This window comes from Macrotis lagotis, chromosome 8 (genome assembly GCF_037893015.1).
Source record: "Macrotis lagotis isolate mMagLag1 chromosome 8, bilby.v1.9.chrom.fasta, whole genome shotgun sequence".
Taxonomy (NCBI): domain Eukaryota; kingdom Metazoa; phylum Chordata; class Mammalia; order Peramelemorphia; family Peramelidae; genus Macrotis; species Macrotis lagotis.
The window spans coordinates 151,937,155-151,961,554 of NC_133665.1; the positions used below are offsets into that span (position 1 = coordinate 151,937,155).

The 24,400-nt window shown below is 36.5% G+C and overlaps 1 protein-coding gene across 3 annotated transcripts in view; it reads left to right on the forward strand.

Moving 5' to 3' along the window:
- The window catches only part of IL5RA (interleukin 5 receptor subunit alpha), a 56,427-nt gene extending 39,121 nt beyond the window's left edge, over positions 1-17,306 (forward strand). For all 3 annotated transcript variants that reach the window (XM_074198696.1, XM_074198694.1, XM_074198695.1), the window contains 3 exons: positions 8,526-8,622; positions 10,194-10,278; positions 12,896-17,306. In XM_074198696.1, coding sequence (XP_074054797.1) covers positions 8,526-8,622; positions 10,194-10,278; positions 12,896-12,982 — 269 coding nt within the window. In that variant the 3' untranslated portion in view covers positions 12,983-17,306. The remainder of the gene's footprint in view (positions 1-8,525; positions 8,623-10,193; positions 10,279-12,895) is intronic.
- The last annotated feature ends 7,094 nt before the right edge of the window (positions 17,307-24,400 follow it).

Consider the following 24,400-nt stretch of genomic DNA (forward strand, 5'->3'; position numbering starts at 1 on the left):
CAGCACGCAACCCAAAACATTGCAGCCAAGAATCAGAATTGGGATTGAACCCACTTCACTATTTTGCTAAACCCAACCCTTTTAGACTACAATACTTCCTGTTTGTCAAACAGTTTACTCCCCAGTAGAAGAAGCAGTTTTATTTTTATCACTATTCAGTATCACCTTCTCTTCCTCAACTGTGCACTGTCTTATCTTTAGGACTAACTTCCTATTTTCTCATTTTTTTTTCATTGTAAAACTTTCTTAACTTCCTACATGGTACATTGTTTACCAAGCTTCTTTCTTTCTTTCTTTTTAGAATGCTCATGTTTGAACCTAATGGTGAGATTTTAGTTTTCTGAATATTATTATCTATCTTGCTCTCCCTACTCTGCCCCAGTAACCTTAATGAGACCCAAATGCCCTATGTAACAAAAGACATTTTGAAAATAAGGGGAAAAAAGGAGTTCCCATGGTGATGGATTGGCAGAGGAAAGTTGTGTTTGAGCCAATGCTTTGACAAAGTTTTCTACTACAGAAAGAATCTCTGAGCATCTTTCTAATTGGCTCCCTCAGACAGTTTTTGGTCTTCCTGATTCCAATCTACTATTAATCTTCTCTGTCAGTCACCAGTCACCATAGTATTCTTACAAACTAAAAGTTGAGTGTAGACTTTAATGTTCTGAAGGAAATTTTGAGAGCCTAAGGGAATATATTAATAATTGGCTTAGGTTTAAAAAGTGATTTTTAAACACATTATTGCCCTAAAGATGTGTACATTGTGTATACAATTTGGTACTCATTGATGCCCTCATATTAAGAGTGGAAAACATTTTTTTTAAATTGCTCACTATTTAAAAACAAAAGTCTTTTAGAATCACTTTGCTGTGGTTTCATAACTGTGATTCATTGCTGACTGCCAGGGAATCTCCTGCAAAATTATTACTAATAAGATGCCTTTCAGCTCAGATCCTCTACCCTGTCACAGTGGACATTCCCCAAGGGTGTACCACAGTAGACTAAGGTATGACACTCCCCAGTGGCAGAAGAATCTTTGAAAATGAGCACCTACTTTCCCAACAAAGGACTGAAGATTGAGGATGGAACTGGATCTGGAACTCAAGCTATAAGATGGGGGGAGTATACCCTAGCAGGCTTTTTAGTATTATTTTTTAATATTCATTATATTTCTTCCTATGTCTTTTTGGCTCATGGGATTGTATCTGTGGAGAAACTTCATCATTAGAAAAGAGACAAACAAGGATTGCCATAGAATTTAATTGCCATCTAATTTAATCCTCTAATTTTATATATAACAAAACTGAAGCCCAAAGAGATAGGGCTAGCTTCACACTAGTTGGGAGCAGAGCAGGGGCTGGAAACAATCTTTATCCAATCTGGATGCTTAGGCGAAGCATTGGTTGACTGTTCTCCTTGCTTGGAGGGTTCCTTTTCCAGAGGTAAAGTTAGTTTTTCTTTTAAGATCCATTCCAAGGAATGAATTCTTTCCTAGCTTCCATAATGAAGCAAGGACCTACATGCTTTCATTGGGCTCAACAGAAGTTCCATTGTGTTGTCTTTTCATTCTAACATCTCAGCTCTCTCTGTTGATGTTTCTGTTGTTTCAACCTTTACTCTGGTTATTGGCCTGCAAAGTCACCTGGCTTTTTCTCAGAATTCTGACTTGGTCTGGAATCTTTTCTCTAATTCTTGCTCTGGTGGTGATTGCTGTCCTTATATCTTTGGCTTGTGTGCTCTGGACCAGGTTCTGTTAGAGCCTTGTTATGAGCTGCTTCCCTCTATCTAGATTCTGGATATTTATCCCATTAATAAGGTAAAGCAAGGACAGGAAAGTGTAACAGAATGAGTATGCTGGCAATTGTGAGACCTAGATATTAGCCCCAGCTCTGCCAAGAACTATATGACCTTATCTGGGCTTCAAATTGAATTCCTATAATTAAAAGGAATTGAAGCAGGTTTTTTTTTTAGGTTAATTCAGTAAGGATTTATTGAACTTACACTGTATGTAGAAAGAACAGGTACTAGATAAGATACAAAGTTTAAACAAGACATGGACTAATTCTGGAATTTGCAAAAATTATTGCTTTTAGCATTCCATAGGTAGGTAACTGTCTATGTGATGTAATTTAATGAGTGCTGAAGAGTCCATCCTCAGATGTCTCCCCTGGAATAGCTATGGTGACTGGAATTATAAGCGCAAAGACAATTCTTCCTTTGTATTAAAATATTGTCTTTGAAAGACCCTTGTTATAAAGGACACGTTACCTGGTAGGGCTAATACATGTGAAATCCATTAATAGCTATCTTGGGAACCAGAATTACCAATCTTAACTTGTAGACCATGCAAAAACAGTTAGCAGTTGAATACTGACCTTTGGGTCATAGTTTACCAACCCCTATACTAGATGAATGTATCATTAACTAGGCTTAGGGAGCAGTACCCTAGGAGGCATTTGATGATGGTTGTATTGATGGGAGGAAATGCATTTGACAAAATGTTGCTTGTAGATGTGATAATGAGCAGAATTACTATAGTCAACTACATCCGTAGCAATGGAAGGGAAACAATGAGTTTCAAAGAATCCCTTTAACTTATTAGGGAAAACCAGGATATACATATATATACATGTATGTATGTATATATATATATACACACATATACACATAGCTAATCTGTTTAATTGTCCCCTACTAACCCAGAATCGCCTGGAGGAAGCAGACCCAGAATCTAAATCTTCTACTCCACTACTTTTGGATTTGTTGAATGACCATCCTAAATTGATTTGGTTCTAAGGCCAATTTTCTAAAATATGAATAGGTTCATATTTCTGAAAAATCCACTAGTGCATGCATCTTTTTGGTCATTCATGGATTTATGAACATCTATCCAATATTGTTTGCCTGCTTACAGTACCCTCCAGAAATAAGTATAAAGAACAGGGGCCATTTAGTGTTGTGGCATTTAATGTTGACATTCTCCCTGATCTTGGTAGCTAGGTGATATAATGGAGGGAGTATTGGTCTTGGAACTAGGAAGACACAAGTTCAAATCCAGCCTCAGACACTAGCTATGTCTAAAGCAGGCACTTCATAAATGCTTATTGAGTTACTTGATGATCTGATCTTAACTCTTAGTCTTAATTTTTCATCTATACAAAAGAATCAGATAAAATATTATTATTTACTCTACACATCTGGTTTTTGATCAGAAACTTAATCCATGATCAAGATGGAAGCACTGAAAAATCATATTTTCACGGGCAACTTAAGGTAGGTTGGTCACATAGGACAGCAAGACAACTTGGCTCTTTGGGTCCAGACACTAAAACTATAACATAGAGTATAAGATGAAGGTCCCTGAATTTCTCATGGTTCCATGTGTTCCAATTGTGTTTAATTGGGTACTATAGATAGTAGAAAATAAAGGCAGATCCTCTGAATATTCCTGAAATTGTTCTTTTTTTTTCCTTTCTTGACCCAGATAATAATAATGGATATTTTAAATAGAATTTAAAGCATTGGAAAGTACTCTGCATTAATAATTTCATTTGATCCTCAAAACAACCTCCATGAGATCAATATTATAAGCATAATGATCTTTTATAGACAAAGATGAGAAAATAGCCTTAGAGAGGTCACACTGTTAAGGTCAGAGACAGGATTTGGGCCAGTTGTTTTCTGATTCTATGCCCAAGGTTCTTTTAGTTACCTATGCCTCTACAATCCAGTGATTGACCTTATTGCTATTCCTCACGTGCAAGACTTTCCACTTCCCAACCTGCAATATTTTCACTGACTATGTCCCTCATACCTGGACTGTTTTCTCTTCTCATTTCTGCCTACTGGCTTCCCTGGCTTCCTTCAAAACCAAGCCAAACATCCAACCCTTCTGGAGAGCTATTCGGAACTATGCCCAAAGGGCAACAAAAATGTGCATACCCTTTGACCCAGCAATACCACTACTGGGTCTATACCCTGAAGAGATGATGAAAAAGGGTAAAAACATTACTTGTACAAAAATATTCATAGCAGCCCTGTTTGTGGTGGCAAAGAATTGGAAATCCAGTAAATGTCCTTCAATTGGGGAATGGCTTAGCAAACTGTGGTTTATGTATGTCATGGAACACTATTGTTCTATTAGAAACCAGGAGGGATGGGATTTCAGGGAAGCCTGGAGGGTTTTGCATGAACTAATGCTGAGTGAGATGAGCAGAACCAGAAAACCATTGTACACCCTAACAGCAACATGGGGGCGATGATCAACCTTGAAGAACTTGCTCATTCCATCAGTGCAACAATTGGGAACAATTTGGGGCTGTCTGCAAAGGAGAATGCCATCTGTATCCAGATAAGGAGCTGTGGAGTCTGAACAAAGTTCAAGGACTATTCCCTTTAATTTAGAAAAAACAGATATCTTATTGTCTGATCTTGTTACCTCTTAGACTTCTCTTCTCTTTAAGGATATGATTTCTCTCTCATCACACCCAATTTGGATCAAGGTACAACATGGAAACAAAGTAAAGACTGACTGAGTGCTTTCTGTGGGGGGGAGGGGGGGAGGGAAGCAAGATAGGGGGGAAAATTGTAAAACTCAAATAATATCTTCAATAAAAATTAATTTAGAAAAAACCAAGCCAAAGTTCTGTCTTCTGCAGAAAGTCATTTCCAAACATTTTTAATGCCAGTAATGTGTATATTCCCATGTATGCGTTAAAGCATATAAAAGTTTCTAAGGCCAGAGATGCTTAAAATGGGGTCCATATAAACCTGTTATATCTATATCTATATTATATAGATAGATAGATAACTGTCTTTCAATGTCACCTATTTCCTTTATGGTTCTATATGTTATATTTTATCCATTTAAAAGCATTATTCTGAGAAAGAGTCCAAAGGTCATTTCACCAGATGACCACATTATCCATGAGACACAAAAAGTTAAGAACTCATGTTTTAAAACCATCAGCCTATTCTCTTTCTGAAAGCTAGCTCCATGTAATCATGGTTTCTATGCACTGTCTTTAATGGCTATCACAAATCATTTCCACTTTCTTTGATTATCTATTCTTTCTCACACTAACTAGACCAATATGGTACAAAGAAATGATTGGAGAGAAAGCTGAGATAGGGTTTAATGTTGATCAAACCCTCTGCTGAGGAGACTAAGCACTGTACTAAGACTTTTTTGATCTTCCTTTATCAAATATATATTAGGAAGTGATATGTACAAGGGGAAAAACAATAGATCTGGAATCAAAAGATGTATTTTTGAATCCTGATTGTGCCATTCACTTTTCTGGTAAACTTTGTTTTTGGCTAACTGACATGTAATCTCTTCATTGGACTATATACGAAATCTTTCTGTCTTAGCTGGATCCTATGTTCCTTTGGTCTAGCCTTTAAGAATATTGTATCACTACTCACTGAGGCAATCGAATTCTTTACCTCGGTTTCCCCATTTGTAAATTGGAAGATGGGACTTTTAAGATATCTTTCAGATCTATATTTGTGATCCTATCACTTGTATAGTTTTGGAAAAATCATTTTACTTCTCTGTTCTCAACTTCCTCATCTATAACATAAGAGGATTGGACAAGATTACCTATTAAGACCCTTTAGCTCTAAATCTGTGAAGGATTCTAGGCTTCTACCTTGATAACAGCAAAGGAAGAATTCTCCCTTGACTTCTCAAGAGGATAGTTGAAACTGAAGAATTGGAAAGTGGTTTAACTGACAAGATTTTTGTAATCATGTTAGAAGAAAACATCACTGTTATCATGATTTGGCATGGCTCTGTGTATGTGGGATTGCTCAATTTGAGATTGAAACATAACTGAGTGTATGGTTTTGATAATATTTGCAAGGATCTCTACTTTTAGCTGCTGGGCCAAATCCTTTCCATTTCAGGCTGTGATGAAAAACATTTTACAATATTAGGTTAATTTTGTGGTTTAAGATTTTCCTTCTCCAAAAGATATGAATGATAGATTTTTTAAAAAAATCAATGTGCTCTATATACTTTTTTCATTTAAGTGCCTACTATGTATTCAAAAAGAGGAAATTAATACTATATTGGGGGCAAGGCAATGGGGTTAAGTGACTTGCCCAAGGTCATACAGCTAGGTAATTATTAAGTGTCTGAGGTCACATTTGAACTCAGGTCCTCCTGCACCACTAGCTGACCCCCTCCCCCCAAAAGAGGCGGTTATTACTAGAAAGACCAGGAATTCTTCATTTTCTTCCTCTAAAGTCCTCCTTTGATACCTCCCATTCGATGATAAACTCCTCTATTTGCTTGTTAACTTCTATAGGGCAAGAGCTGTCTTTTGCTTCTTTTTGTATCTCCATAGCTTAATATAGTGCCTGGAATGTTGATTGATTCACTGATTGATACCTGAGTTGAACTGAACCTCTTTTCTGGAGAGCCAAATTCATGCAGTGTAAGCTCTGGCAGCTCCTTCATGGCATGGTCCCAGAAATTCAGGTCAAGACAAGGCTTTACGTGCCTGATTTTGTGGAAAAACAAATAAAAACAATAGCAACAACAAAAACGCATGATTTCTTCTCAGGTAGATCACGTGGTCATAGAAATATATTGTATATCTATGATCTGAGACCTAGATTTATTCAATTTTGGAAGAGTTATCAGTAGGTTGACCATAAAAATCGATGAATTTCTTTTAGCCAAAGAAATTTGCAAAAAAAAAAAACTCTACTAAATTATCTAGAGATTGGTCAGGGTTGGGCCAACACTGAAGGAATCAATTCAATCTTTTTTTTTTTTTTGATGTGCCTACTGTGCATTAAGCACTAATCATATAAAGAGCTTATATTCTATAGGGGAAGACAACATGGACATGTATAATATCTTCAGAAGTGTACAAAAAGAAATCCAAGATAAATTTGTAGGTTAAGCCACTAGTACTTGGAACTGGAAAGGTTCCATGTAGATTAGAAGGTGACTAGAACTGAGCTTTTCAGGAAGCTAAGGATTCTAAAAGGTGGGGTCTGAGAAGGAAAGCCTTATACCAACATAAACGGTAAGCATATCTAATAGGAGAGGTTAGAGAAGATACTATCAAGGCAAGTAACAGGAATGTTCTCTGAGTCTCTGTTTCTCCTTTGGATGAAAGCAGCAAATACTTATGATAAACCTGTATGCAGAGAGCACAGTATTAGATCTGGGTAGAGATAGCATTTAAATAAGATTGCATTCATGGGTCTTATTGTCATGTAGGAGAAATTTTTATGAATAAATTCATCTGTTTTTCTGTCTATTTGTCTTTATCATCTATGTCTAATCTCTCTGCCATCTATCATCTGGCTATATAGATTTTTTGTTTAATAATAATAATTAGTATGAATATAGTGCTATAAAGTTGGCAAAATTCATTAAAAATATTTTATTTTCATCTTCATGTTATAGATGAGGACTCTGAGACAGGCAGAACTCAAATGACTTGCCCAGGGTTACATAGCTAGCAAGTGTGAGAGAAAAAATTTGAACTCAGATGTTCTTTATTTCAAGAATATTCTTCTATCCACTGAGTCAGTGAGTTGTCTCTAATATACCATGATCTATACTAATTCATGTATTATAGTTCAATGAATTCAAGGAGTCAAAGAAAATATGTGCATTGTAAAGTTTAGACAAGTTGTCACTAATTGCTGGAAACCAGGGAAGACTTCATGGAGGGGACTACTTTTGAGCTGGACTTGAAAGTACAGGTAGGAAATTAAATCGATGAAGCAGCAGTTCTACCAACTTGAAAGAGTGAATGCATTCTTTCATTAGTCTTCTGAGTAATGTGCACACTGTGGTGGTCTAGAAATAAATCTGAACTGTGTCAGAATGCAATGCTGTGGAGGCCAGTGGAAACAACAGGTTAAATGATCTGGAGGTTTGATTCTCCCATTAGCTGTATGATCAGGGTCAAGACCCTGGATCTCAGTTTCCTCACCTGCAAAACAAAGGAATTGGACCAAATGACCTCAAACACCTTACTAGCTCTAAAAATTTAATGATTATATTAAATATTTGCTTCTTCAAATGATAATGTCAATAAGGCAAACAGTCTCTGCTACAACATACTGAACAAAAGGGAAACCCTCCAAGTCCATTGAATTGAATTGAGTTTTGGGGAATTATTCCTCTATTTGGTGTTCTTAGGACTACTCACCCAATGAGTTGCCCTCCAGCCTCCAACCCTTATGAAAGTTGTATGCGTTACTAATCACAGACATGCTTTTTGGAGCTCTTTGAGCTAAGACTATTCATTTATTTTTTTAAAAGATAATTTAGGGGCGGCTAAGTGGTGCAGTGGATAAAGCACTAGCCCTAGGAGTCAGGAATACCTGGCTTCAAATCTGGTCTCAGACACTTAATAATTACCTAGCTGTGTGTCCTTGGGCAAGCCACTTAACTCCATTTGCCTTGCAAAAACCTAAAAACAAATAATTTAAAATGGTTTTTGGCTTAGCCTACCCAATGCAATAATATTCTTTTTCTTTCTCTTGTACAGGAGAGGATGAACCAATTCACCTGACGGAATGGCTTTTGTCTGTACTCATGGCTACTGTCTGTTTTCTTTTGTTGAGTCTCTTCTTCATATGTCGAACGTAGGTATCTTCTAGGCTTGCTCCAGGGGCACCCAGGAAAGCCAACAAACGCTGGCTTGTTGCTCACCCTTCACTCCTCACTTCCAACCTCTAGGGAAAGCTCATCTACAGTCAAGCAAGGCCATCAGAACTGGTCATCCATGGGTCTTTTCTGATCCTGCTTTTGGAGATTATTCTTATATAAACAGGCTGGGGGGAAATCAATAGCTGATCTATGGATACCCAAGCCCCAGGGAACTGCTGGGAGCCAGTGACAATCTGCCCTTGGATTTGCTAAGAGCATGGTAATTTTGGTGAAGGCCTGTAAAGTACTCAAGCAGTTCTTGATTTCCTTGCTGACTTCCCTTACATCCTTTGTTGCCTTTTTTCAAGTGCTAGCATGTGCCTTTTACCTGGCAAGTGTTCCTTTCAGTACGGTCAGGCCCCCCACACTGTGAGCTGAAATAAGAGCCGGAACCCCCTGCCGTGGCCATGTGATTACTTCAGACTTGAATAGACAGTGGCTAGCTCCCTGGATCTCCTGTCCCCAAGGAGCTAATTTCGCATGAACCAAGCAATACTTCCTATGACAACATGCCTATATGAAGAAAATCTGGGTTTCAGGGAAGATACCCTGTTTTTTCCTCCCATTTTCCCAAGTAACTTCAAATAGTCCTGCTCCAAGGTCTAGAAATAATATGTGCTATTCAGTTCAATAATATATACTATTCAGCATATTCTTTTATTCCTCATGTGATTTCTGAAAAGGGCATTTTTCAGAGATTATTATGCTTCTGGACAATCTCACCATTATGGATTAGTAAGTTCTTGTGTTATATCTACAAGGTAGTCATGACCCGCTTTAGAATGGGCTGTTACGATTCATCCATTATGAGTATTATTAGAGTTTCCATATTTGATTTTCAAAGATTTAGGAAACCATAAAATATGTTCATGTGAAAACAATTCTGGACATAGTATGATTTTTCTTGTATGGTTCAGCAGGACTTTGCAATATTTATGGGTCATCAGCTACCACTGTTGATGGGCTGATAGTTATTGTATATTGTCTTCAGAGTTGGATAGCCTGCGTAGTATTTCTCTTAGTTCCTAGCTGTGTGACCCTGGGCAAGAAGCAGAATCTCTCTGAGCCCCAGGCAATGATACATGCTGATTTAAATGGACAGAGTACATATCTTATAATTGTGAAGCCATAGATCTGGTTAGAACAACAAGGATTCCCTACTGTCATATTATAATGATAGACATACAAAGGGACAAAGACATCCACTCTACCAACGACAATTGGTCTTTGAGAGTTGACTAGAGCAGTAAGGGTTTACTTGACTGGTCTAGGGTCACACAGTGCATACGTGTGAAAGGCAGGACTTGAACCCAGGTTCCCCTGGTTCCTAGGCTAGCTCTCTATTTTGACCACACCGTCTCAAAGTACCAGTAGATTTATAGCAATCACTAAGAATTCTGAGCAGATAAAATGCCAGTGTGTTTATTGTAATGTGTACCTTTTGAGAGCAAAAACTCTCTGGCAAGAGAACCCGTGGCCTGGTTTAAAACCTCTAATTCTTTTTCAGGTGCCAAGTGTGGACCAAATTGTTTCCTCCCATTCCAGGACCAAACAGTAAAGTTAAGGATCTCTTCTTAAGCAACATTTTTGAGGTAATTTCAGAAGAGTCTTGACATTCAGTCTGCTTGTGCAGCATACTTGTGCAGTGTGCTGAAATACTACATTGAATATAATGAACACTCTTCTACCTCTTTGGCAGGGAATATTTTAATGGAATCATCCAATCATCTCAGTTAAATCATCTGACAAATTGCTTTCTACTTTCCCATTCCTAGACTGGACTCATTAGAATCTGAGTAGCACAGATTTTAAAGCTAGAGGTCTTATTGTCCAACTCCCTCATTTTGCAAGTGAGAAACTGAGGTGACTTGCACAGGGTCACACAACCCAGTATCAATGGGATTCAAACCCAGGTCTTCCTTCCTTTAAGGTTTGGCACTCTCTCCACTTTTCATACAGCATCAGGTAGCTGTGGTCATGTAGACAGTTTTCATTGACCTTCACATCCTTCATTCACTGCAAGGATAAGGAGACATAAGCAGGATCAGCTAGAGTGAATCCATTCATCTAACAGATCAATATAGAGTATTTTTGTGGTACAAGGTAAGCCAGGAAGTGGTCACCTCTGAAATAGGTTCAGAGACAGAGATGGGAGGTAATGTCTTGCACAATTCAGGCAGAATGTGGAATCGTGTTGGCTTCCCTTTGTTATGGAAGTACTAGGCCAATGAAGATAAAACCGTCACTAATATTTTGGAAAGGGGAGCCCAGTGACTAACAGTGTGCTGCTGTTTGACCACCCTTCTCATGTGTGTTTGAGATTCCTCTTGGACTTGACCTGCATTCTCCTAAGAAGCCCAGGTGATGTGAGCAGCAGACTTTAGTCCTTTGTTTGAGCCTCTTAATGGGTCATTGAATGCTTGTATCTGATTTCCCCACAGAAAACAAGTGGTTCCTATTGATAGCAAAAGGAGTAGGCTCAAAGGCTTATTTGATAAGCTCATGGTTTGTTTTTAATTAAAAGCAAAAAGCATCTGTTCAAAATAACCTGACCTGGGGAGGAACAAGCGGATTTCAGTATAAGCAAATAGCAAATATTAATGTTAGAGCTAAGCCTAACCTGGCTTCCTAGGGCCTCTTATCCTCTTGCCATGTTGTTCTTTCCCATTAAACAACCTCAGCAATTAAAAAGAAAAAAAAGAATCAAGTAAACCTAGGGAACTGAATGCTGCAGTGTGCCCAATGGATGGAAATTCTCTAGTCGCCAGAAAAATGGTAGAACCATATCCAACTTTGCCATATGTAGTCTTCCCATCTCACAAAGCAACTACCTCCAAGGGCCCTGGTCCAACTTGGTTTGGCTCCACTGCTAATAAAGGCAATAAGGGGCCAAGCCAGTGCTGTTGGTGGTAGCAGCTTTGATTACAAGTATCAGCCCAGTAGGAATCAGCTGGAAAGCATTAGGAAGGAGAGGAAATGGTGGTGGTGCATTGATCATTTCTAATTACAGCTGGCATCCCAGAAGTACTGGAGGCATTCTTGGGCTTTGGGGATCTTTGCCTTCCAAGAACTCTCTCAGGGTAAGGATTTGTCAAGTCAGATTTTGCCTGTTCAGATCCCAGAAAGAAACCATTCTGACTGTGGTGCCAATAGAGAGTATGTTTTGCATAATTCAAACCCAAAGAGTTCCATTCCTGACTGCTATTTACTGTGTGACCTTGGACAACTTACTTACCTTCTCTGGTTCTCAATATCTCCTTTGGAAAAATGAAGGTTGTGGACTAAATGATCCTTGCCAGCCTTAAAACCAGATTCTATGAATCTTTCTCTCTACTTAGTCAATTAATTATTAAGGTTTAATATGTACCAGACATTGCTCAAGATGTTAAAAATACAAAGAAAGGAAAAATTCTGTCTTTACTTTCCCTAAAGAAGTTTAGATTCTGTTAGGGGAGGCAATATCTAAATAAGTAAATAAATTCAGGGTAGATGGAATCTTAGAGGGAAGACCAAGGGAGAAGGGATGAGAAGAGACTGAGAAAGTTCTGCAGAATGTTGGATGTGATCTGAGGAAGTCAAGGGAGCCAAGAGAGAAATGCTTCCACCTTTCTTAACTTCTTAACTTTAATTATTACAGAAATGGCTTTTTCTAAATGTTTAAGTTTCAAATCAGCTTTGAAACTGTTGTTATTTCCTCTCAAATGTAGGAAGGTAGTACAGTGCTGTGAACAAATTGCTGGTATGGTGTCAGAAGCATCAGGTTCAAATCCTGCCCCACTGCTTACTACCTCTGTGACTTTGGGCAAGGCCTCTCTGGGCCTTAGTTTCTATCTTTCTAATGCAGTGTTCAGACTGATCTATGAGGACGTTTTTTGACTTTACATCTATGCTCTTATGATAAGTGCAAACTTGGGCAAGTCATTTCAGTTTCAAATCTAATGGATAAAATGAGGGGACCAGATTTAATCTGATCCTGATTCAAATATATTATTATTGCTAAAGTTGTATATGGAAAAGGTAAACACATTTAACTGGAACATGGGAAATAATATTGCATAGACTGCTTTATTTGTAATTGTTTTTCTTAAAAAAATGCATAGCAACACCTCTGACACTAAGTTACGTGAGCAGCCTTGTGGATAATCAGTATATCTTTAGAGACTTTCTTTCAAGGGACTGATGTCAAAGCAAATAATATTTGTTTTCCAGAAATCCAGGTCTGGTGAAACAGAAATTGAAGTCATAAGTTATGTGGAAGACCCTGCCTTGGACAATTTGGATGATTCAGTATTTTGATATTCACTGATGTAATCTTAGGAAATGCTCCAGGTCACATCAGGAAAGACAAGGATAGATGGGCTATTTCTTTGGGACTCAACCTTGCCTTATGCATCTTGGTATTCAGATAGCAAATGACATCCTACTAAACTACAACACCATCCACCCAACTTTATTTTTCTGTTTGCTTTTGGAAAATTGGAACTTGTTGGTCAGTCTCTCTGTGATCATAGCAAGGTGACTGAAGATGCCCAGGTGCAAGTCAGGTACTTTCAATCATTTGATGGACAAGTTTCTAAAGCAAATGGAACTTTTTTGGTTGCAGTTCAGCACCCATGCTGCACTCGCTTTGGCAGGAACCAACCAAAGACCTGCGGAAAAAACTCTATAGTGACTTCACTTTTGTAAATCTAGTTATTGCTCTTCCTCTTCTGAATGAGGTCTATGGGATCAATAGTTCTTTCGGACTCAGGGTCATCGATATGTATACTAGAAACAGAATGCTCTGGGGAGAGGGAGTGGATCCAAGTGGAGGAGTAAAGACTGGGACTTACCTGAGCTCTCCCAAATTCTGCTCCAAACAACATTAAAATAATGCCTCAAAATGAATGCTGAAGTGACAGAACCAATAAATAGACGGGGTGAAACAATTTTCTAGCCCAAGATAACCTAGAAGGTTATCTAGAAAGATGTGTCTCACAGGGGTGAGAGTAGAGCACAATCCATGGCACTTTGTGCCAGTGTAGACTGGACCCTTGCAAGTCAGCAGCAGGTTAAGTGAATCAGTGGCAAAAGCTTCCAGAGTTTCCAACCCTTAGAGAGGAAGGGGATCTGATAACCGGTCAGAAGGAGATTATAGTGAACTTCTTGCTGGTACTGGGATGTCCATCTGTTGCAATGCCCATATGTGGTTCTGAACCACAGTCCCAGGGCAAGAGGAGCATTAGCCAAGGAAAGACCCTTTGGAAAACAGTAGTCACTCACAGACCAGAGCACAGAGAACATGAATGGTGTCTTCACCTTTTCTTAGATCCTATCACCTTAGAAGAACTAAAAATGGGGCAGCTAGATGGTGCAGTGAATAAAGCATCGGCCCTGGAGTCAGGAATACCTGAGTTCCAGTCTAGCTTCAGACACTTAATAATTACCTAGCTGTGTGGCCTTTGGCAAGCCACTTAACCCCACTGCCTTGTAAAAAAAAAAAAAACACAAACCAAACAAACCAAAAAAAAAAAAAAACCCTAAAAAACAAAACAAAACTAGAAGAGCTAAAAATTTCAGAACCGTAGGAATAGCTCTGAAAATAGTAGCACAAAAATATTGAAGCATGGATCAGTACCAGTGCATCACAGGAACAGAGCTCAACTTTAATATAAAGTTAAAATTCAATAAATAGTTTGGAGAAATGAGCCAATAATAAAAAATAGTCTATATACAAAGTTACCATGGTAACAGGAAAGATAAAGACATAGGCCCAGATGAATATACCAATGTTTCCAAACAGCTACATGCAAAACCACAAAGAAAAACATGAATTTTCTCAGGTACAAAAATAACTCCTGGAAGAGTGCAAAAAGAATTTTCAAAATCAAATAAGAGATATAGAGGAAAAATTGAGAAAAGAAATGAGTCAACAGCTTGATAATGGAGGCATAAGAAAATAGTACCTTAAAAAATGCAGTGGGCCAAATAGTAAAAGAGACACAAAAGTTCACCAAAGAGAACACTCTGAAAAGCAGAATTGGATAAATGGGAAAAGATGTACAAAAATTCATCGAATAAAAGAACTACTTAAAAAGTAGAAATGGTCAAATAGAAAAAGAGATACAAAAGTTTTAATGAAAAGACTTCATTAAAAATTAGAATAGGCAAGTGGAAACTATTGACTTCAAGAGATATCAAGAAACAAAACAAAATCAAAAGAGCAACAATAAAGAGAATATGAATTATTTCCTCAGAAAAACTGACCTAGAAAATGTTAGAATAGATATAATTTAAGAATTGTCAAACATGAATACTGGAAGAAATTATCAAAGAAAACCACTTCAATATCTTAGAAACAGAGGATAAAATGAAAATGGAAGTAATTAACTGCTCACTTCCTGAAAGAGATCTCCTAATGAAAACTTCAATGAATATCACAGTCAGATTTTAGAACTTTTTGATCAAGGAAAAAATAATATGAAGAAAAAGAAATACCTCAAATATCATGAAGCCATAATCAGGCACAAACTTTAGCAACTCTTGTATTAAAGAATCAGAGGACTTGGAATACTAGATTATAGAGGGCAAAGGAACTAGGACTATTGTCAAGAATCACCTACCCAGAAAAATTGGGTATAATTCTTTAGGTTTAAAACTGGATATTTAATGGAGAATTTTCAAGTATTCCTGATGAAAAGACCAGAACAGAATAGAACATTTGACTTTCAAATATAAGACTCAAGAGAAGCATAAAAAAGATAAGGAGGAAAGAGAAAACATGTGAATCCATAAGATTAGACTATTTATATTACTACATGAGATGATAATTGTAACTTCCAAGAATTTTATTATTATTAGAGTAATTAGGAGTTTAAGTAGAGGGCATGAGTATGAGTTGATTATGATGGGATGTATTTTAAAAAATCAAATCAAATTAAGGGATGAAAAAAGAGAGTAGATGGAAGAAGGGTGGAGGAAGAATGGGGTCAATTTTCTCACATAAAAGGAACTGTCACAGTGGAGGGGAAAATTGGGGGAAGGTAGGCAATACTTGAACCTCACTTTCATTGGAATTGCTAAAAGAGGTAATCTATCTAATCCTTCAGCAAAGTAGGGGGGGAAGGAGATAAGCTAAAGGATGGGAGGTTGATAGAAAGGAGTGTGGATTGGGGAAAGCAGTCATCCAAAGTAAAATTATTTTGAGGAGGGAAAGGATAAAAAGAGAGAAAATAAATGGAGAAAAAAGTAGAATGGAGGAAATATACAGTAATTATAACTGTGAATGGGAGTTGTATAAATTTTTTCATAAAACTGAAGCAGATAATAGAGTGGATAATATAATTTAGACATAAAGGGTAATACCATAAGCAAATTAGGGAGAGTATGAATTAGCTGTCAGATTTATGGATAACGGAAGAGTTAATGACCAAACAAGTGATAACATTACAGGTTAGAAAATATATAATTTTGGTTATATTAAATTAAAAAGGTTTTCCATAAAACCAATGCAGCTAGGGGCAGCTAGGTGGCTCAGTGGATAAAGCACTGGCCTTGGAGTCAGGAGTACCTGGGTTCAAATAAGGTCTCAAACATTTAATAATTACCTAGCTGTGTGGCCTTGGGCAAGCCAATTAATCTCATTTGCCTTGCAAAAATACCTAAAAAAAAACAAACCAATGCAGCCAAAATTAGAAGGAAAGAAGAAAGCATGAGGGAAAAGGATTTATAGGAAGTTTCTCTGAAAAAGGTCTCTTTTTTCAAATATGTAAAGAATTGAGTCAAACATAAGAATTCAAGTTATTCCCTAATTAATCATCAAAGAATATGAACAGTTTTCTGAAGGAGAAATCAAAGCTATCTATAGTTAATTAAAATGTTCTAAATCTATATTGTTTATAAAAATGCAAATTAAAGCTCAAAGGCTCTACCTTATATCTCTCAGATTGTCTAATATGACAGAAAAAGAAAAAAAATGTATATATAGGAGGAACTGTTGAAAGACACTAATGTACTGTTGATGGAGTTTTAAGTTTCTTCTGGAGAGAAATTTGGAACTGTATTAAAGGGCCATAAAACTGCATATTCTTTGATTCAGCAATGTCACTACTAGATTTCTCTCTCAGAGATTTATTTTCTAAAAAAGAAAATGACCTAATTCTACAAAAAAAAATCTTTATAGCAACTTTTTTTTCATGATGGCAAAGACCTGGAAATTGAAGGAATTCCCATGTATTGAGGAATGGATGAACAAATTGTGGTATATGTTTGTGATGGGATGCAATAATCTTATAAGAGAGCAGTATGCTTTCAGAAAAACCTGGAAAGACTTACATGAACTGATACAAAATAAAATGAGCAGAACCAGAAAAACACTGTATATAGGAACAGCAAATATTCAACTGTAAATCATTTAGCTATTCTCAGCAGTCTAATGGTCTAAGAACTTCAAAGAATTTATGATAATAGATGTTATCCACTTCCAGAAAATGAATGGAGTCTGAATGCAGATTGAAGCATACTTTTTAAAAACTTTCTTTATTGTTCCTGGTTTTTTTAAAATTTGGTCTGGGTTTTTACATGACTTCACATGTATAACTTAAATTGAATTGACTGCCTTCTCAATGAGGGAGAGAGAAAAAGGGGAGAAATTTTGGAAGTAAAATTAAATATATATATATATATATATATATATATAGATATTATATATAGATACATATAAAAGTTTTTACATGTAATTGGAAATAAATTAAATATTAAAAAACAAAATCAGATACTGGTATATTGAAAAGCAAGAATAAACCAGTTGGCATCATTTGAGATCAGTGTATTAAATACACATGTGTATGAGTATATACATATATATATATATATATATATTCTAAGAAAACCATCCTTTATCAAATAGAGGAAAGGAATTTCTTTGAAGACTGTATTATGTTAATTAAAGCTGCCAAGAATGACCTGAGCAGCTGGGCTTCAGTTAGAATTATTCCGTTATGATTCAACTTTAGTACATGGAACCTTTCCTGATCCTGCCAGCTTCCAATAATTCCCTCTGCTACTCCCACTAATTATATGTATTGATTTTGTGTACATACAAATACATATATATGTATATATTTGCACTGACCTATGCCTCCTTAAATTAGATTGAAAGAATCTTGAGGGTGGGGATTATTTCACCTTTTTTTCATCCCAGGTATAGTACAGTGTCTGGCAATAGAAGGAACCTTAAAAAATGCTTGTTAATTGATTTTTCTGAGGATAACAGATAATTTAACATTTTATTAGGGAATAGTATATTTGTCTCTTTGTTCTTAAAGCAGAGATTAGAGCCTTAGGTGATAGGACCCAACAGCGTTAAGTTTAGACTTAACTAAATTTGCCCATTGTAGGGAATATGGACAGAAAAGTAGGATGTGTGCCTCCATTAGACAGGATACACAATTGAGTTGATGGACATTGGGGGTTAAGGTGGGGATAGCAGACATCTGGGAGGGAATACAGAACAACCAAAAAAAAAAGGTACCAAAAAAACACCAAGACTCTTGATAAAAATCTACCCTAAGGACTCCCTGCTTGGTATCTACCATCCTTGTGCCAGGAAGTCTGAAACCTCAGATTTCATCTTTCTTTAGCATGTTACAAGAGATAAACATAAGCAGTTCTGGTAGAGGGCAAGCCTTTTTATTCCTTAATTTTTCTTTTTTCTTTTGAACCTGAAGAAAGGTGATATTTAAAAATATTTAAATATTTAAATATTTAAAAATAATAGAAAGCATTTCAAGAGACCCTGAATTTAAGTCCAACCTCAAATACTAGCAGTGTGACCCTGGGCAAATCTGTTAACCAGGTTTGCCTCAGTTTCCTCAACTGTCAAATGAGCTAGAGAAGAAAATGGCAAACCACTCCAGTATCTTTGCTAAGAAAACCCCAAATGGGATCACAAAGGTTTTCAAAGTTCTCTACATGGTTATCTTAGTTACTCATTACAAAAAATCCTGAAGATAGGTGATATTACCATCTCATTTAGATGAGGAAACTGAGGCTGAGAGATTGAGTGACTTGCTCAGAGGCACACAACCAGTAAGTTTGAAGTGGAATTGGAACTCAGGTCTTCCTGAGTTTAGGACCTCCAGGGCTCCCTCTATTGTGCTACTCAGCTGCCTAGTAAACATAGAAACATGGGGAAAAAAGGTTATATATGAAACTGTGGACTTGTTATTTTTAAATTGTATGTTAAATTTAGCCAAGTAGGTACAAAATTATTTGTCAAGGTTTTCTTCTCAACTTCCTTCTCTATATGTTGAAAAATTTTCATCACACACATACAGACACACATATGTACATATGAATATATGTGTGTGGATTGCATCTCTTTCACAATCTACTCCTATTCTCTTCCACTTTCTCAAGAGAAAATTTTCTTTTTAATAAAAGGGTGTACTAAAAAAATCAGCACATTGAATACATGGCAAGAATTTTTCCTGTTGGAGGCAGTCTTCACATGAGGTCAGCCACTTTAATGAAGCCTTTCCACAATGACCTTTCCCTCTATAGAGAATCAATGTCACAGTCCCTGTCTCACTTGGTACTTGTCATATGATACCTTATCTTGTTCTTTTTTGGGGGTTGTTTATATAATGCTTCTTCAATTAGAAAGAACTCCTTGGGTGCAGAGACATGTCTTAGACATATCACACCTCTCTCTCACCTTCTACCTGTATCTAACAGATACTCAAGAAATGTTTATCAATGATAATATTGCAAGGAAGCCTTTGTTCTATAATTAGGCTATGTCCCAAAGCTTTTGGAAGCCTTGGATATTTTTGGAAGGAAGGGATCATAGAATATACAAATTGCCCCTAGTATCTCTCCTGCTCATCCAAATACCTTGAGCAAAATTTTTATCATGGACCCATTGCCAAGGCTGACCTTCACCAGTCTCCACATCCATATAGATAGACTAAAAGATTTTGAAAAAAAAAAGAAAGACCGTGTTTTCATATTCTAATCTCCTTATTTTGTCCTCTAGCTTTCATAACTATGAGAAGAAAAAAATGATATGCTCTGCCATGGGCAACACATCTGGGCTTTCTAAAAATGTATTGTTTTGGGGCTTAGCATTTGTTTTTGACTTCAGTGTGGGTTCTTACCAAAAATAGGGCTCAATTTAGAGCTGAGGGGTTGAAAGGTCAAATGGATACTCATTCACATAGGGAAAGAAAATTCTGATTAAAACTGAAATTTTGTAAGATGCTTTTCAAGTAAGATGCCTGCCTACATATCAGGACCATCTGTTTGTTGGCAGAATTAAAAAACCAAAAATCTAAACAAACCTCAGGTGCTAATTTGTTAAAGAAAAGATAACATCTGGAAATGAGAATAGAGAATTGAAAGCCATGTTTGATGACATGGCAAGAGTGAAGAGGGACCTAATTAGGGAAAGGACTGTGTTCATTTGAGAGGGGTAGCTCTCTGGGCCAATATCTTTGGTTTTTGTATGATAACCAAGTACTGAAGAGTTTCTGTATGGATGATTGTTTTTGAAAATTTCTATGTACTTTGATACTTAGTCATCTTATTTGTGATTCCATGGGGAGAGTGGCAATGTAAGCCATGTGACACACTGGATTAAAAGAACAGTGAAGATATTTGTGAGTCACCTGCTCCAGGGCATCCTTCTTTAAAAGAAAACTTGCAAAATGTGATTTCACTTTCCAACTGAGGGATTGAATCCCTTGATGATTCCCGAAAGTACCATACTCACTCCATACTCTTCATCACCCATCCAAAAGAAGAAAAAAAATCATGTGATCTATTAAAATATATTGATATACTTTGCTCAACATGTTTTATGGATTCTATCAATATTCAGTATTGGCAAATGGGTATGACCTGGGACAATGTGGTGCTTTAAATATTATGAATTACTTAGTCATGAATTATGTTTGGTTATAAGACAACTGGGAAGGTGTTTTTTGATATAAAGCTAGTCAGGGTTGCTAAGTGGTACAGTGGATAGAGCACTGGTTCTCAAGTCAGGAGACCCTGAGTTCAAATTTGACCTCAGACACTTCACACTTACTAGCTGCATCACCCTGGGCAAGTTACTTAACCCTGACTGCCTTCAACAAAAGAAGTAGTTTGTCAGAAGTAAATTGAGTTTTTATGGACATATTCATAAACCATGGTAGAGGTAAAAATTGGTTCCATCAGTCTGCAGCTCAGTTTGTAATTATAAACTGTTTGACTAATCCTCTCAACCCAGTGATCCCAATACTAGAGATATACATGTACATATTTGTATGTATAAGGACAGAGAATATGAAGTAGAAGTAGAAAGAGGATTTAACCTGGACTCAAAGGGCCTGAGATCAAATCCAATTACTACTTGTGTGTCCTTGGCTATATTGCTTAACTTCTCTGGGCCTCAGTTTCCTCTTCTGTAAAATGTAGGGTTTGAAATAGAATTCACTGAATTTTCTAGAGCCACAATACATGACAAAGGTCAACTATAAACCCAGCTCTTATATAGTACCATGCTTTGCGATAGCATTGAACTAGAAACAAAATGGATGCATATTGACTGGGGAGTTTCTGGACAAATGGCATTATGTCTATTGTCCAATAAGAAATGATGAATATAATATAATATCAGAGAAACATTGTATGAAATTGATGTAAAGTGAAGAGAATGGAGTCAAAAGAAAAATACCCATATCATTATGAAAATATAAGGGAAAAGGATCATGAAAAGAGTTGAACACTTAATAGCTGAAAAATCAATCATGGTTCTAGTGAACAGATAATGAAATTTATCACTCCCTCAGCAGATAGGTGGAGGACTACTAGGGCAGAATGCTACATACATTGTCATATATGGTCCCTATAGGAGAAGTTTTTATTTAATGGTTTTCTCTCCTCATTCCTGAGCTGATATTTTGGTACCTTGTATTTCCAGAAGTGATTGATATATAAATAAAATATATTAATAAATCTTCTCTTAAAAAAGGAAAGAATTGAGATCCTGTAAATCCATGTTCTATTTTCTGAATGAGCTAAAAACTCAAATCAAAAATCTTATTAAAGCCTCTTTAATTGGAGGACTGGCAAAAATAAGATGACTAATTTGATCAGTGATAAAATAGCTTTCCTAGAGAAGCTAGGTAGCATAATGGATAGAACAGTGGACTTGGAGTCATAGAAATTCATCTTTATGGCTTCAAATCTGGCCTCAGATTCTTAATTGTGAGACCTGGGCGCATCATTTACTCCTGTTTGCCTCAATTTTTCATCCGTAAAATGAGCTGGCAAAGTATGGCAAACCACTTCAGTACTTTTACAAAGAAAACCTCAAATGGAGTCAGAAAAAGTCATATTCGACTGAGAAATGACTGAACAATTACAAAAACAAAGGAAATAAAGTGATTTAGTTTGATCAGTGACAAAATAGTTTCCTATTTTGACTAACAAAGTTCTGTGGCTTGGGTTTCATGAGTTTTCATGAATGATGAGAATAAAACAAAGAAAAAAACTCAGCAGGTTAATTGTGCTTTTTCTGATATTGATGGATGGCTCACCTCTTCAAGATTTGACAAAAATCCACATAATCTTAGAAAGTGCAGGAAACAAATTAAGAGTGACCTCTTTTTTTTAACTACTGAAGACTGGGATCAATGGAATATGAACATCTTGACCTTTGACTTCAGACTATGTTTGCATATACAAGCCAACCTGGGAGTGAAAATTGTGAATTTGGTCAAGGGAAAGTCAGTCTATATTTTGATATCTAAACAAGTGGGTTTATTTTATCCAGCCAGACCATCTAGGAAGCAATCAGGCAGGTCATATATCTTAGTTTCTTTTTTTTTTCTTGCAGGGGTTCTTAATCTTTTTTTTGTGTGTTATTGGACCCCTTTGACAGTCTGGTAAAGTCCCTGGACCCCTTCTTGGAATAATGTTTTTAAATGCATGGAAAAATGATAGAATTATCAAGATAACAAATTGTATTGAATTAGTTATTAAATGCATATTCAGAATAACATCAAATAAGTTCAGACTCAAGGGCAAGAACCATTGTCACTATTGAAATACAGCACCATGTTAACTTAGGTCAGTCAGTATTCTGTATTTCTGAAAAGGTTAGCATGAGTAACAGGTTTCATTGTTGTCTTGCTGTAATGACCACTTTTGAGCCACTCGGTAATGAAACAAATGTCTCTGAAGTTTTGCAGAAACCTCTGGATTTTTTTTAATGTCTATTTTCCAAGATAATTTTTATTTTATACTGAGTGTAGCTTGGTTGACAAAAGAGAATTCCTTTACCTGTGGAACATTATGAGACTTTCTGGAGAAGCCTCTTGTGAGGGTTATGTCTTGTTACTGAATGATAATGGAGTTAGAAGTTAAACATAGGGTAGCACTGAACTACATGTCTTCTTTCTTTCTTCTCATTCTTTGCCTTTCCTCATTTTCCTTTTCTTTTTCTTCCTGTTTCTCCTCTTTTTCCATGTTTTCATGCTACTCCCCCTCTTTCTCTTCTTTCTTTCTCTCTTCCCTTAAAGCACTGTAGCCCATCACATTCCCATTTCCCATAAAAGTAATTTCTTTATCTAGAGTAAAACAAACAATTATCTGGATTTTTTCATACCTTTATTCAATTCCCTCCACCCCCCAACTATATAAGAATTGAAGAAATGTCATGGCAAGAACCTGGATTTAGTTCCATGGTGTAGGCAAGTCCTATTACTTCCCTGTGAAATAGTTTTCTCGACATGCCCCTTATTCAGCTCTGGGTGGCAGGGTAGGGGTTTAGGGATGGACAAATGCTTTTTGGAGTTCTTTGGAGATTGAAATGATCAAAATATGTTACATTAATTATTTCTCTTCCAAATTTAACAGCAAGGGGATAACTGGGATTCCTGGTCTACCTTGTGACACTCATGCAATTGTGAGACTACATTTGGGACATTATGTATGTAAGGCTCCCAGTTCTAGAAACTTATGTATGTGTGAGGCAGTATGCTTGCCTGGTAAGGAGATTTGTCCGGGAGAGAAATAATCTGAATTCAAATTCTGCCCGAGTCATTTAATACCTGTACAATTAAGACAAGTCATTAAACCCTCTCAATTTCATAACCAGATAAGGATATAGCTACACTAAATGATATTTTCTAGTTTTAAATCTATGATAGCTTGAGTTATTCTTTAAATTTAAAAGTAAAAATTCTCAATGGAAATATATTTATGGAATCTAGTCATACAAATAGTTTCCAATACTTTTGGGTCTGTTGACATTCACCTATAAATCAACCTGTTTGTTTTTGTCTTAAAAACCAAAGAAGCAAAACCTAAGGGCTTTTGCCATTTCAGTCTTGAAAGAAACCAATCTACACTAAAGATCACAATTCTCATTTGCAATTAAGAGGCAAAGGAGGCTTTTGTCTAAATGTTGAATTCTGCTGAAATATGGGGGGGTTTACTTGGAATCATGGAAGGGGAAAATGTAATCTTCGTGGTCCATTAAGAATAAGGAGGAACAAGGTCTCTTGGAAATGGTCAGCATTCCTAGTATATTGTCATTGCTCTTTGACAGACTGGGAGACTCAATGTTCAATATAATAGTCTAGGATATTTGCCTCCCTAAAACTTTGTTAGAAAGTGCAATAGGGGGATACGGTCTTTAGACTAAGGAAATTGATTTTTATCTTATTTAATATAACTGCGACC